Source organism: Macrobrachium nipponense, chromosome 43 (genome assembly GCF_015104395.2).
Source record: "Macrobrachium nipponense isolate FS-2020 chromosome 43, ASM1510439v2, whole genome shotgun sequence".
NCBI lineage: Eukaryota > Metazoa > Arthropoda > Malacostraca > Decapoda > Palaemonidae > Macrobrachium > Macrobrachium nipponense.
The window spans coordinates 36,932,067-36,947,232 of NC_061104.1; the positions used below are offsets into that span (position 1 = coordinate 36,932,067).

A 15,166-nucleotide genomic window follows, 5' to 3' on the forward strand; every position below is an offset into this window, starting at 1 on the left:
ATCTGAGAAATTTGCGAGAAGGATGGATCGGCACATGGAAGTAAGCGTCCTGAAGGTCCAGCGACACCATCCAGTCCCCGGGACGAAGAGCTGCTAAGACTGATGACGTCGTCTCCATAGCGAACTTCCTCTTCTTCACAAAGACATTCAGGGCGCTCACGTCCAGAACCGGTCTCCATCCTCCAGAGTTCTTGGGAACTAGGAACAGACGGTTGTAGAACCCCGCTGAAAGAGGGTCCTGAACCATCTCTATTGCCTCTTTCTCTAACATCAGCTCTACCGCTAGAGCGAGGGCTTGATTCATTAGTGGGTCTTTGTATTTGGCCACCAGTGCCCTTGGAGTGGTGGTCAAGGGTGGTCTCGAGATAAAGGGAATGAGGTATCCCCTCCCCTCTTGATGATCGCGAGGGACCAGTTGTCCGCCCCTTTCGTGCCCAGACATCTGCAAAGTTCAGAAAGTCTGGCACCCACAGTTGTCTGGAGGACACACGAACTACTTCTTGGCCCTAATAGACCGAGAGAAGGTCCTTCCTCTTCTAGGTGGTCTCGAACCTCTGGAGGAAGAAGAGCGAGACGAAGGTCCTCCTCGAAAGGGTTCTTGCCTACTTTGAGCCTCCTTCTTCGTCTTCTGTTGAAACGAAGGTTTCGGGATTCTAGCAGAGCGAGCCAGCATATCCTGCGTCGCTTTTGCTGATAACGAGCTGGAGATATCATTAATAGTCTTCTTGGGGAAGAGTTGCGGGGAAAGTTGTGAATACAGCAAGGAAGCTCTCTGTGCATGAGAAACCGCCTTGGTAAGAAAAGAGCAGAAAACGGCCCTCTTCTTTACTACTCCTGCACCAAAAAGTTAAGCAATTTCCCCGGAACCGTCTCTCACTGCCTTGTCCATACAAGACAGAACTGCGTGGAGGTCTTCAGGCGAAAGAGTGTCTTGCTCTTGAGTCCTCTTAGCCAACACTCCAAGGGTCCAGTCAAGAAAGTTAAATACTTCTAAGACTCGGAACATTCCCTTCAGAAGGTGATCCAACTCGCTCATACCCCACGTCGTCTTCGCAGAATTCAGCGCCGAGCGACGTGCGGAATCAACCAACGAAGAGAAGTCCGAGTCTGCAGAAGAGGGAAGAGTCAGACCCAAGGGCTCTCCTGACTCGTACCAGAACCCCATCTTACCCGTCAGCTTGGACGGGGGAAAAGAAAAAACTGTCTTGCCTTTCTCTTCTTTTGAAACCAACCAGTCGTCAAAGTTCTTCAGAGCCTTCTTCATAGACACTGTAGGCTTCATCTTAACGACTGAAGACTTCTTAGCCGTATTGGTCGTTGAAAATAAGGACGGAGGAGACGGAGGAGCAACGGCCGAAAGAGACTCCCCAAAATCTTGCAAGAGGAGGTCTGTCAGTCTCTTATACGAAGAAACCGAAGCATCCTTGGGCAAATCTTCCTCCGAATCCCCAATAAATTCTTCCGAAGAATGACGTCTAGAAGCTCTACTGCCCGGAGGTGAGCTAATTGGAGAGCGCCTACTGGGAGAAAAACCACTGGGAGAGCGCTTACACGGGGAGCGCCTAGTAGGAGAGCGCCTACCAGGAGAGCGCCTACGTGGGGAGCGCCTAGTCGGAGAGCGCCTACTTTGAGAGCGCCTCCCAGGAGAGAGCCTACTTGAGCAGCCTGCTAGGAGAGCGCCTACTTGGGGAGCGCCTACTAGGAGAGCGCCTACAAGTGGAGGCTCGTCTGTCGGAAACAGATTCTAACTCCACAGAAGAGCGTCTGGATAAGGGAGAGCGCCTATCAGGCTCTCTGCGCCTGCTAGGCTCTTGGCGCCTGCCATCCTCAATACGCCTGCCAGGCTCTTGGTGCCTATTGGGCTCAAAACCCCTGCCAGGCTCTTGACGCCTGCCACGGGGAGAGAAAACATCCACAGAGGATTCCCTGTCAGAAGCGCGGCGCTTACAAGGCTCTGAGCGCCTATCCAATCGGGAGTGATCCAACGGAGGAGAAAGCTTCCGTTGCCGCCTACAAGGCTCTTGGCGCCTACTAGGCTCTTGACGCCTACTAGGCTCCGAGCGTCCGTCAAAAGGAGAGTGGCCACCAGGCGAAGAACTCTTCCTTCGCTCCTGACGAAAACGAGCCTCTTGACGTCTGTCAAGCTCTTGACGCCTAACTAAAGAGGAGCGGAAATCCTGAGGAGAGAGCCTGTCTGGCTCCTTACGCCTGACATGCTCACAACTCTTGCTGGGAAGAGAGGAGAGCCTACTCGGAGAAAGATCCCGAGCTCCAGCCTGCACTTCTGACCTCCTACTAACAAGCTCAAAAGCTTCTCTAGCCAGAGGAGATTTAGCCGAAGGAACGTTCTTAGACTTCTTCACCGGAAGTGAGGCGTCCTTCCGACGATGAGAAGTCCCGGCAATAGACTCCGCTAAAGCCGCAATCTGCACCTGCAGACCCGCCAGGATACGCGCAGGAGATCTCTTAAACTCCTCTACAGGGGACGAAGTCCGAGAGCGAACAGGAGAAGCGTAAACGGACGAAATCTTGGTTCTCTTGCGTTCCACTTCTGGTTCTTCCGCGAAGGATTCGGGGCTGGAAGGAAGGGCGCAAGGAGCCTTCCAGGGGCCTCTTGAGAGGGCGAGACGACTCCGAGGCGCTCCATCTACGCTGAGGAGAAGGCGACGAAGATGACGAGAAGCACTGGCGCAATAACTCCTTCTTGGTTCGATCCAAGGCAGCCTGGGAACGAGCAACAGGAACTGCCGAGGGGACGCCTGACAGGGGGGGTTCTCCCTAACCTTCCTGCGGCTTTCGACCTTCCTCCTCCACTGGGTCTGGGAGTCTGGAAGAGGTCTAGGCCTGGAAGCGTTAGTGAGCCGGTCAGACGCACCCTCCACTGCACTAGGGGCACTGCACTGATCACTTGCACTATCATCACTCTTACCTTGTCGAGAGCGAGCGAGGCTCTCCTTACTCCTGATCGAGGCTCTCCCAGAAGCAACTTCCGAAAACGAATCTTCGGGTTCAAAGCTGGGCACAGGGGCTGAAACCGGAGAAGGAACTACTTCTACTACAGGATTCTCAGCGTCAACTTCACTCACCCTCGATCTACTAGAACTCCTTGAAGAAGCCTTGCGCACCCTATCCTTCTCTAACTTTCTCACATAAGAAGAAAGAGCCTTCCAACCATCCTCATCCAAATTCTCACACTCTTTGCAAGGGTTAATAAAAGAGCATTCATTCCCTCTACAAGATGTACATACAGAGTGAGGATCTAATGCAGCTTTAGGAAGCCTAACTTTACATTCCTTCACTGAACAAACCCTAAATAAACTAGGTTTCTTAACTTCAGAATCATCCATGATTATAGATATTGTAAGAGAAATCCAAAAGAAAAATCCAAAAAACATTCCAAAAAGCGTATGCCAAGCCAACAAACAAAGGGTACTTCACCTAAGTCCAAATCGTTGGCAACGAGAACGAATTTAACTATCGTAAGGACTGAACAACAGGTGTTGTCCAGCCGGCGACAGAAAATAATCTGACAAGAAAGGGGGACTGGTTCTTACATCCGCCTCCCAGCGGCGGGTAAGGTAGATCACCTGACCTACCTGTAGCGTGTGCCGCGAGTTTTGAATTTTCTGTCGTGACGTCAGAGACCTAAGCTAAGTATATATCTGGCAGGGAAGTTCATGTACAAAAATATATTATCATGAAGAAATATGTCAGTATACAGTAGTATAAGTTAGAAGTAACCAATTACATTTGATGATAAGATGTTAAGATAAAATGAGCTGTGTTTTAGCAACAGCACTGTTTTATCGTATGCCGTGTTTGATAGTTGTGTTTAATATTAGTTGAAAAGTAATCCAAATTATAATTTTGATGCTTAGAACTGTAAGAAAATCATATTCATGTTTATAGAATACAAGGAACAAACTTTGTTTATCCCTGATAGGCACTGTTCCTTAATACGTATGGTAAATTTCTTTAAAATTACAAACAGTATTTTTCCGGTAACCTAACAACCAGTCTGATGCCTTCCTACTGATAGCAAAACACTTATCCTTGCTAGGCTATGGAAGTCTTCATGTTTAGTTTTTGTCACTTAATGCATCGTTGTATGAAGTTTATAGTTTTTGTATGATATATTAAAGTTCCATGGAGGGTCAAAAGATTAAAAATTGAAAGCTTATAACAAAGATATAAAACATAAAAGAAATATACTTTACAGTTGTTTATGTAAGCTGTAGTTTACATGTTCTGGACAGATAAATATAAGACATTACTGCACTATAGTATTAATGACAAGTTATTAATGAGTAGCCACCACAGTGGTCACTTCTGAAAACTCTTATAATTCCTTAAACTTTCTGATGCAGTAGAGTATGGTTCAAGTGCCTTGTGGTGATTTTTTCCATGAATTCATTCAAATACCAAAGTTGTAGTAGATGTTCCATACTTATACACAAATAGTTTCATTAATTTATATCTTTTTTTTTCTCATCTTCCAACTGCATCCTCATGCATATTTGTTTCATGTACCAGCAGGCAACATTGGCAAATAATTTTATTTTATTTTAAATTATTTTTTTAAAAGAATTTACTGCCATCTATTTCCATGTATAAGACAACCTTTAAATCCTGAAATTCACACCTAGAAATTGGGGATCGTCTTGTGCTCACATTCTGAAAATCAAATCTTGAATTGTAATTGATGTTTGTAGGTAGGCTAACCTCAGCCTTGGTGCACTAACCGCTGACATACATGAAAAGATTCACGTTATTATATAAATTGATATTAAAGATGGTAAAACCATTTTTAGCTTACATGTTATTGGCATATTAGAAATACCAACATATCAATGAAATCAGCTTTTATGTATGCGAGCCCAGCTGAGAAACTCTGCAATCACATCAACCTTTATCTTTCAGTAACCTTTCAGAAATTTTAATGATAGTGTAATTACAGTAGCAATAATATTTAGGATAATGTAATGTTCATTTTCATTAAAATCTCATTATCATTTTAGTGAAATAACAGAAATTTGGATTACATACAACTGTTTAGAAAAATTCTGTGATATGAATGATAATTAACATGCATACATTAGACTAACCTCTCTTTCCTCCATCTCTTTGTCCCATCATCTAGTTAAATACGTTAAAAGATTAAAAGAGAATTATGAGTCTTGTTAGTAATATTATACGAGTATAATATTACGAACATTATGCAGAAATAATCTCCCAAGTACTGTATCTGTCTTTTCTCTTTGTCCCATCCTCCCTTTTTGGATTGGATACAATTTTTAATCTTAATAAACTTATTGTGTCAATTCATGTTTGTAAATTTTTTGTGGTTTACAAGGAAACTTCATTTGGCACTTTTATTTTATACAGTCCAAAATAGGTATGCTTGACAACTTGAGTGAAATAGAGGTGGCTTACAATCTCCTCAAATCAGAAGATGATGAAGAAGACAAGAGTGCAGATCCAATTGACAAACATTACCGTAAGCTTAAGACAAAGATGGAAGTGCTGGATCATTCTTCGAGCGAGTTCAAGATGATTGAAAAGTATGTTAACAACACTCACGCTACTACACATTCCCATTATAAACTTGTTGTTGAAGATGTAAGTTTCTTCTTTTGTCTTTATATGTATGTTATAACATTGTTTGTTGTGATATAAGACTAATGTCCATGTTTTGTCTTAAGTGTTCCTAACTTAGTAAATTTTATAACAAAAACAAAAAATAGAATGCAGAAGTAAATCTTTTGCTATGTAGTTGGTTAATGGTCATTTTGATATGCTGTACCTTGTCTTCATATTAGAGAGGAAATTTTTCACTTCTGAAGGTACAGTTTGGGACATCTCTCAAGAAAAGAATGCACTACTTTTACAAGTACTGTAAAGAAATTGCTGTCCATTTAAATTAGTATAATTAGTCAGAATTTAAGTCATATAGTATATATAATACCATTGTTCATATGCAAAATTTGTCATTTTTTGACATGGCACTAAAAATTTTAAAATATTTTCATTTTAATAAATATAGAAAGTTTAGACCAAATGCAGGAAACTGGAACATGAAGGAAATCATAAATATAGCATCCACCAATCTTGGAAGGTTGTTTGCCTTGATATCCTTATTCAAAAATATTCATTTTTATTACCATATTAGTATGTGCATTGATAATGCTTGTTATATTGTTTTGTATAATTATTTCAATTTTAATTTGGACCTTCATAGCATATTCCTGAAGTCTCCTTTCCAACACACTCATGTCATTTTCTCCATTAGTATTGTGTTTGGCATTTGTAACACAGGATGTTTGTTAAATATGTATGGACACTGAAATAAGAAAAAATGATAGTAACCACACATATTTAAAATTATTTTTTTGTTGACATAAGTATGAAGATTCAGTCTTTATCCAACTTTTAAATGAATTTAGTTTTAGACTAATTCAAGTGGAATAAAGCAAAAGTTTATAATTGCATTATGCTGATACAGAGAGTTCATTTCCCAGTTTCACAGTTTTATTATACCACATGGAAATTCAAAAGTATGTGATTGTGTTCATGTATTGCAGTTACATCTCATTTACAACTGCAATGTTTGGTCTTCTGTGGGAAACCAGAAGCTGTTTATGAACAGTTGGTAGCATCTCATGTTAAGCAGTTCTGTTAATATTGTTTATTACTTTTAAGGTCTTCAAAGTGGAAAGGCAGGGAGAGAAGAAACGGTACAAACCCTTCAGGCAGCTACACAACAGACAGTTACTCTGGCATGGCTCCAGACTTACAAATTATGCTGGTATTTTATCCCAGGTATGTGCATCTGTGAGAATGGAGTATATTTTACAGAAGCCCTTCAAGTATTTCTGTGATAACCAGGGGTCAGGTTTCTTCGAGCAAAATAGTGCACACCTTCCATTGCATTTATATTATGGTAATCATATAAGAGCAATTCTTAGTTGAATTATTTCAGATGTTCTTGCATTCAAGATTAACCTTTGAATTTTAACAGGGGTTGCGGATAGCTCCACCAGAAGCTCCTGTCACTGGATATATGTTTGGAAAAGGAATTTACTTTGCTGACATGGTTTCAAAATCAGCAAATTACTGTTGTACAACAAGCTCTAACTCCACTGGCCTTATCTTACTAAGTGAAGTTGCACTTGGTAATATGTAAGTACTATTCATAATTACTTGGTTTTTTATAATGAATATTTATTAACTTTACAATGCTTATACATGACAAGAATTAACAAACCAAATAACTAGGTACACTACATGTTTTTCTGTTGTCTTTCATTGTTTTCTTATACTGCACCTTTAAATGATGACTTAGTAATCATAATAAGTACATATATAATAATTTACTTTATTTTTCATGTACATTTTTCAAGGTATTAAGGCATATAAAATATAATTTACATGTGACTGAAATGGGCTTTGTGATTGGAAGTTGTGCAGGCTGACAAGCTTTTCATTGCAACATGCCAGAATGCTTAGACATATAGTGATTTTAACCCTTAGGGGCTGGTATAAAACATTAATATGCAGCACCCCAATCCGGGGAAACTTTGAAGTCAGAAAAAAAAAACTCAATGGAAAGAGGAAGATGTGTAAATGCACATGCTGTAGGAAAAAAAATTAAGAATTTTCCATACTTTCCACCAGAAGTTGAAAATGACTGTTTACAACCCCTTGTGGGGCCTCTTTAACAAGGCAGTTGTAAATTTTACCAAGTTATATATGTTTTTTTCTAATAAATGAATTTATTGTACAGTAGTACCTCACTTCGAACTTAATCCATTCCAGAAGGCTGTTTGAAATAAAACTTGTTCGAAGTATGAAACAAATATCCCCATAAGAAATAAAGGAAATTAGGATCATTCGTTCCAGCCAACCCAGAATGTTCCTTTTTCACATTTTTTTCTTTTATTAATCTGTTCTGAAGTTAAATTAAGAGTGTAAAGTAATAAAACAGAATGTCAATGGATGTAAAATGTTAGAAAAAAAAATTTCTGTTTTTAAAATACAAACTGTTTGGTGAAAATGGCAGACAGCTAGGTGGGATGTGGAGAGAGGAGAGAGAGGAACCCTTTGAGGAAACCGAAATCGTCACAGTAGGCCAAGGTTGATAAAATTGTGTCTGTGACCTTACAGACCTTACAGCTTGTTCGAGTTTCCCCAGGTCCCTCAGTGTGAGGCACCTCTAATGTCTACCAGAGAATTGCTAATGCATCTTCTGGTATATTTTGCATCTTCCAATCTTGGATGGTCTGGGATGCAGCTTAGATATTTGTCAAGCTTATTCTTAGACACATCTATGCTCACTTCTGATATGGTGGATTAATGTCCTGTGTGCTTTCCTTAGTTTTCCTGGTATAGGTTTGGGCACTATTAATCTACCTCTGCTTGCTCTTCCTGATATTTTTAGCTCCATGATGTTTTTGGAAATTCCTTTTATCTGTTTCCGTGCCTGTATTATCATGTAGCCTTCTCTTCTCCTTTCTAGACTATATAATTTTAAAAATTGTAGTCTTTCCCAGTAGTCAAGATCCTTAACATCTATTCTAGCTGTAAAGGACCTTTATACACTATTTGTGCAATATTCTTTTGGTAGTGTGGGTACCATATCATATTGCAATATTCAAGTGGACTACATACATACGTTTTATAAAGCATAATCATGTGTTCGGCTTTCTTGTTTTAAAGTGGCGTAACAGCATTCCCATTTTTGCTTTGCATTTTGCCAATAGTATTGCTATTTGATCATTGCATAACATGTTCCTATTCAACATCACACCAAGGTCTTTAACTGCATCCTTATTTATGATTGTTTTGTTATTAGGTCCCCTATATGCATATAGCATTCCTTCTTAATCTCCATAATTTATTGATTCAAATTTATCAGAGTTAAATACCATCCTATTTACCTCTGCCTATTCATATATTTTGGTTATGTCTCTTTGTAACGAGTTCCTATCTTCATCACAAGTAATTTCTCTGCTTATTCTTGTGTCATCGGTGAAACTACTCACTACTGAATCCTTAACATTACTGTCTATGTCTGCAATCATAATAACAAATAGCAATGCATCTAACACTGTACCTTGTGGCACACCGGATATTACCTTAGCTTCATCCAATTTCTTACTGTTTGCAATCACTTTTTGTTTTCTGTTTTGATAGAGAGTAATCAGCAATGTATGGTTGTTGAGCTGTTTACACTTGGATCTTAAGTGCATGAAAGAGATTATAAGAGATTAATTATACTATAATACATCAAGTAACTGTTGGCAAATTGCAGAATTTAAAATAAACATGAGGATTTAGCAAACAATAAATAATAAGTAAAGAATGCAAGAAAAGGAAAGAGAGATTAGGTAAGTTTTCATAAGGAAGTTACTTTTACAGTGGTAAAAAATCATAAAAATCATTTATCACTTGATAGTTATTTTACTGTAACAAAAGAAAGTGATTTTGGCAAATCAAGTGTAAGTGAAAGAAATGGGCAAATAATCATCTCAGCCTAGCTGGTAGATCAATTCCCCCAATCAATGGCGTGTAATATTGTTATTCACCATGAGTCACTCTGTCCACCACCCAAATCCTGTTATTGCTACTTGTGAGCATTTCCATCCACTAAGGGTTAGGGCATTTTGGAGGTAAAAGATTTGTAACTGAATATTATTAGCTCTGTAATTTATATAAACAAAATTAAGAGGTTCATCTAGTAATATTAACTCTTAATTTGCAAATGCCTTGTGTGTTATCCCTCTTTAATGAGGATTCTGTGCATTAATCTTTTAAGTGCTTTTTAGTTCCTCACTCTACCCTGTTCAATTATTATAAGAGCTCAAAAATTAGTTAATGACCCTTCAGTTATTCCAGCCCGAGCAAATGGGAATATTTTCTGTTGATAAAAGGGACTTGTAAAGGCAGCGCATGGAATAATTAACAGATTATGAATAGGTTGGGAGTGTTAAGTCCCAGTTCTGATAGAAAATGAAGAGTACTCAGTGAAGGTAAGCACAGCAAATGTGGGAATGGTAGCTTGGACTATTATAGGGAGATTGTAGAGTTAAGTACAAAAATAGTTGTTAGTGATACAACAAAACACAAACTCTGCTGGAGAGAGAAAAAGAGAAGACCAAACTAAATGATCCTGCTGATCCAAAGTTAAATTCCTGAATATATGAGAGAAGAACCAGTAAATGGGGCCACAATAAAAATTTTAATAATTGTAGGAAAGAAGGTGATAGTCTTCATAATTTATATTGAATTCTGACCAAATTTGCATTTTATGGTCAAGAACATAGAACCAATCCCAAGTAAACTTTGGTGTTTGGGGAGGAGGAGGAGGTGGTTTAAATAAGTCTTCCCAAAACTCAACATATTTTACCTAAACTACATGTTTTTATATAAGTCCAGATCTTAAGAATTACAAGCCAATATCTAACCTATATATGTATATATTTTTAACATACCCTGTCATTAGCTTTATCTGCAGCTACTTGGCAGGGGTTCGACAAGTGTTAAAATTGAAACGATCATTAATGAACACTCCCAATAGTCTCTCTCTCTCTCTCTCTCTCTCTCTCTCTCTCTCTCTCTCTCTCTACTCTCTCCTCTCTCTCTCTCTCTCTCTCTCTCTCTCTCTCTCTCTCTCTCTCTCTCTCTCTCTCTCTCTCTCTCTCTCTCTCTCTCAAATGATTGCAAATGTTTGGTTTGTCATACTTCTCTAGTCAGCAAATACGGATGGATGTATAGATGAATGCTCTGAAATTTGGTTTTGTTTTGTTGGTTAACAAATGGATTTTCTGAATGAAGCATGGATCATCGGGAGGTGAATTGTGGTTCTGTCAACTTTTGTGATCATTCCAAGGATAGAACTAAATTGCTAAATTAGAAGAGAATTTAGACTTAGGAGAGAGTAAACAGAACAGCTAGTGTTGAATCTAGGTTTTCTTTAGAATTAATATGTGGTCAAGAAGATAGAGATAAGTATATAGTTTCTTCTCTATTGGATGTAGATCCCTCTACACCCAAATGTTAGCTCAGTGTAGTAGGTTAAATTTAATACGTATATAGTTTCTTCTCTAATGGATATAGATCCTTCTACACCCAAATGTTAGCTCAGTATAGTAGGTTAAATTTAATGCCATTAGATATTGACTGTTAAATTTAGAATTGAATGTTGTGTAACAATTTGAGTCTTGCATCAAATTTGTTTGGTGCATTGACAGGGACAGTGTCCCCTCATTCCTTTGGTCACTGTAGATGTAGCCTTGCCTGTCACCTTAGCACCCCTGCCAACAGGCCTGGTAGTCCCGGGGTTTTCAGACAAGGACTAACATCCTAGAATGTTCAAGGACTGAGCCCCCTGTCTCTTGCTGTTGCTGTCAGTCCTTTATGGACAGAGTTAAATCACAGTCACATGAGGATAGTGATGATAGGTCTGTATCTTTAATAGGTCTAGATGTTGTGTTTGACCCCATTGTCCCGCGGTTATTTTAGCAGTTCGTCTGAGTCAGATAACCGATTGCAATCTAAAGTGAGGGCTGCCTTTGCACCTGTGGTCATTGCTAGCAGCCCAGAGTCTGTAGTTAGGCTATCAGGAGTAAGCATTCGTGCTAGTTCTCCCCATTGATTATCAATGGTCCAAGTTTAGTTTTTAACTGGGCCATGGTTATGTCTGTGCCCAGGCTTTTGTGGTTTTTATGGAATGTTCTTCAAGCTTTGGCTAAGCTTCCAGATATTTGAATTTGCCCATTAGCCTGTTAGCTACCGCGAGGTGTCGAGGCCACACAAGATACTTTCAAGGTTGCATGAGATGTCAGCAAGTCCACATGGCCGGCAGTGAGTCTTCAAGGGCATTAGCGAGTCAGCACCGGCTTTAGCGAGTCTGCACGGGTGTTAGCAAGTCCACGCAAGGCATTGGTTAGCCCATTTAGTGAGAGAGCTTGATTTTCAGTGTCCTGCCAGATAGATAAGGCAAACATTAATCCCTGGCCTTGTGAGACCATGTGGTTTTGGGACTACTATTGTCTATGAGGAAGGGGTCTCTTACTGGCCTTGCTCTTCCTGACAGCATTCTCTTTTTATTCCTATGCAGGAATAAGAGCATTTAGTCTATCCCCCTCAGTTTTAAGAAATTACTTCAGTTGTTCTTAGACTTAATGGCAAATGTTGGGCCAGAGTGTCTCCTTTTTTAAAGTCCTCTCTCTTGTCTCCCTTGCTGTCTGCTAGGAAAACTAGTGTATCAAGCAGGGAATTTTTTCCCCCTCTCCTGATCCAGCTGTTATGGTCTTAAGTATTTACAACTGGCATTGAAATCAGTAGAGCATTTCAAATCACAATGGATCATATAGCCGAAAGTGAATTGAAATGTTCTAATCAAATCGTAGCCTAAGTTCTATATACTACGACACCCAGATTACTGGACTCATTCTAAATAACATTCAAGACATTACAAGTTGTGTACATTAACTTACTGTAAATGTGAATGGCAAACTCATTACCTCTACCCTGGATTGTCTGAGATTGGCGTTAGCACAGTCTCTTTCTCATTATTCTTATCCAAAGAACATCACAGGAAAATTCTCCCCATCATTAGAAATATATTTCTTCTGAAAGAGTAACTAAGTGAACTTTAATACAGGAATACTTTTGTGGTTTAGGCTCAGAGATCCTGATGATTTCTCAGGGATCGTAGGACAACATCCAGTCCGTATGGCAGCCTAACTATGACTGTGTACGTGAATCATTTCTAGTACAACCGTACTGTACTGGAGCTGTAACAGACTGAATTCACAGTCGTGGCTGACTACCAACAAATGTCCAGCTAACTATCAAATCAACAAACAAATGATGACTGATACTGAAGTTCTATTACAAGCACACTTAGAAACTAATACATGAAATATCTAAACACAGCGCTTTTCCCAACTAAATACAAATGCAACAAAACACAATAGCTTCCTTTCATACAATACGCATTTCCACTTACGTAAATGAGAGAAAAATATACAAACTAGATTACAACTTGCGGCAAAGAACAACTCTCCTGTCAAAATTTCGACATACTCCCCAGCAGATTTCTCTATGGACCATATCTACTCATTATTCACGGGAAATTCGCGTTTGCGGTATTTTTCTTTGAGAAATAATAGGGGTTCCAACTATTTGGGGGGGGGGGATTGGGTACCCATCCCCCACGAATAGGGGGAGACCACACTAGTCCTTTTCTTATCAATGCCTTCTTGGCTTCTACAGCTATCTGAGCAGTCTTTATGCTTGGATGGGTGCTTGGCTGAATATCTTCTTTTTCAGGATCAATTTTTTCAATGTCCTTCCACAGCTCTAGGGGGTATAACTTAATTACAGGTCTCATGAGCCATTCTTAGAGTAGCCACTCATGGGAAATTGTCTCGCCCCATATGTAACTCGACCAATTGGCCCAACTTCCAATTGGTCCTTGACCCCGCATTATGAATGAGGACTACTTCTATCCTGAGCCATGAGCTATGCATCGTTCCTACTTGAGGGGTCTCTCTTAGCGTTTGTTAAATACTCCCTCTCCCAACTTTTCCACAGGTTTATGCACAATCTGAACACATAGAGCAATCTTTTCTTTGTGAACGCACTCTGTCCATAGGTAGGGGTCACCAGAGGTCACTTCCCAGTTTACTACTTCTCTTGGGAAAGACTTAAGCTTTCTTCCAAGAATCAAATGTTTAGGGGTTAAAATTTCCAACTGATTCAAGTCCCCAGCCATGTATTTTAATGGTCTATCATTAATGATCCCTTCCAGCTCTACCAACACACAGGTCAATTTCTCAAAACTGAGTAAGGCCTGGCCAACGATCTTTTTTAGACATGACTTAAGTCCTATCAGCCTTTCCCATATAGCACCAAACCATGGTGCTCTCGGTAGAATGAACTTCCAGTTCCACTGTATATCTAACAAATATTCCTGTACCTTGGGATTCTCAGATATGGTTCTAAGATATTCGATGCTGCGACAAACATGATGTTGTTGTCACTCAAAAGGAGTGCTGGGAAACGTCTTCTGTTGCAGAGTTTTCTAAAACTCTTAAGGAATGAGTCACAGGACTGGTTTTCAGCTAGTTCCACATGTATGCCTCTGGTTATTGGGCATGTAAATAGGATGATATAAACCTTCTTAGGGCACTGTCAATTTCCCTTAACCCATAAGGCACTGGTGTAGTCCATGCCTATGGTTTTAAAAGGTTGCTTACATTACACCCTGAACTCGGGTGATGGAGGAATCACATTGGGCCTATACGGTCTCCCTTGTGTTCTTCTACAAATAACACATTGGTGTAGTACACTGTTAGTTAGTTGCCTGATCTGTGGGATCCAGAACTCCTGCCTGGCACTTGCCACAATTGCATTTACACCCTTATAAGCATTAGCATCGTGATTTTCTTAAATAATTACCCGAGTAACATGAGTAGCAACTCTTTGTCAATAACATTGGGAATTTAGCAGCTTCAGGTAACTGCATGTGTTCTAGTCTACCCTTACACCTTATTACTCCGTTGTCCAGGTAAAGATTCAATTGATGTATGAGGGCTATAGTGCGTTTTCTTTTCTAAGATCGCTCTGGTGGGGCCAGGTAGAAATGGCTGAGTTTTCATGTCTACGGGTATGTAAGTCCCATTAAGTGCTTCCTGCAGATATAATCCTTCTCAGGAAGATTCACTTGGGAGTTGAGGGAAAGAGGGTTTGTTTCTTGTATTGACTTACTAGTAGGCTAACTCAGGAATGTAGGCTAAATGTGTTAAATAAAATATGTACACTATTTTAAAGAAAAGTATACACTATAAAATGATGAAGTTAAAATATATGAATAATGAAATGATAAAAAGCATTGTCAGAACTTAGCCAAGTCGTAGGTTATGTCAGAAACTAGTTCTTTTTATAATATATGACTGAAAATTAATGCTATTAGTTGAAATAAAGGGAATAACATATTTAAGACGAATTGGTTTAACGATGTGGTTGCTGGAATAGAACCCCATCGTTAAACAAGGAGTACCTGTGTTAAAATGAACAGTTATAAGCATTTTAGTTTATGGGGTACTGGGTATTTGGCAATTATAAGCCAGTTTTAAGCATTTTTAGAGTGGATTTAGCA

General features: G+C 39.5%; 1 protein-coding gene across 1 annotated transcript in view; it reads left to right on the forward strand.

Moving 5' to 3' along the window:
- The window catches only part of LOC135213654 (poly [ADP-ribose] polymerase 1-like), a 265,109-nt gene that overhangs the window by 235,966 nt on the left and 13,977 nt on the right, over positions 1-15,166 (forward strand). The window contains exons 17-19 of the mRNA XM_064247696.1: positions 5,386-5,619; positions 6,700-6,819; positions 7,019-7,179. Of these exons, the coding sequence (XP_064103766.1) occupies positions 5,386-5,619; positions 6,700-6,819; positions 7,019-7,179 (515 nt within the window). The remainder of the gene's footprint in view (positions 1-5,385; positions 5,620-6,699; positions 6,820-7,018; positions 7,180-15,166) is intronic.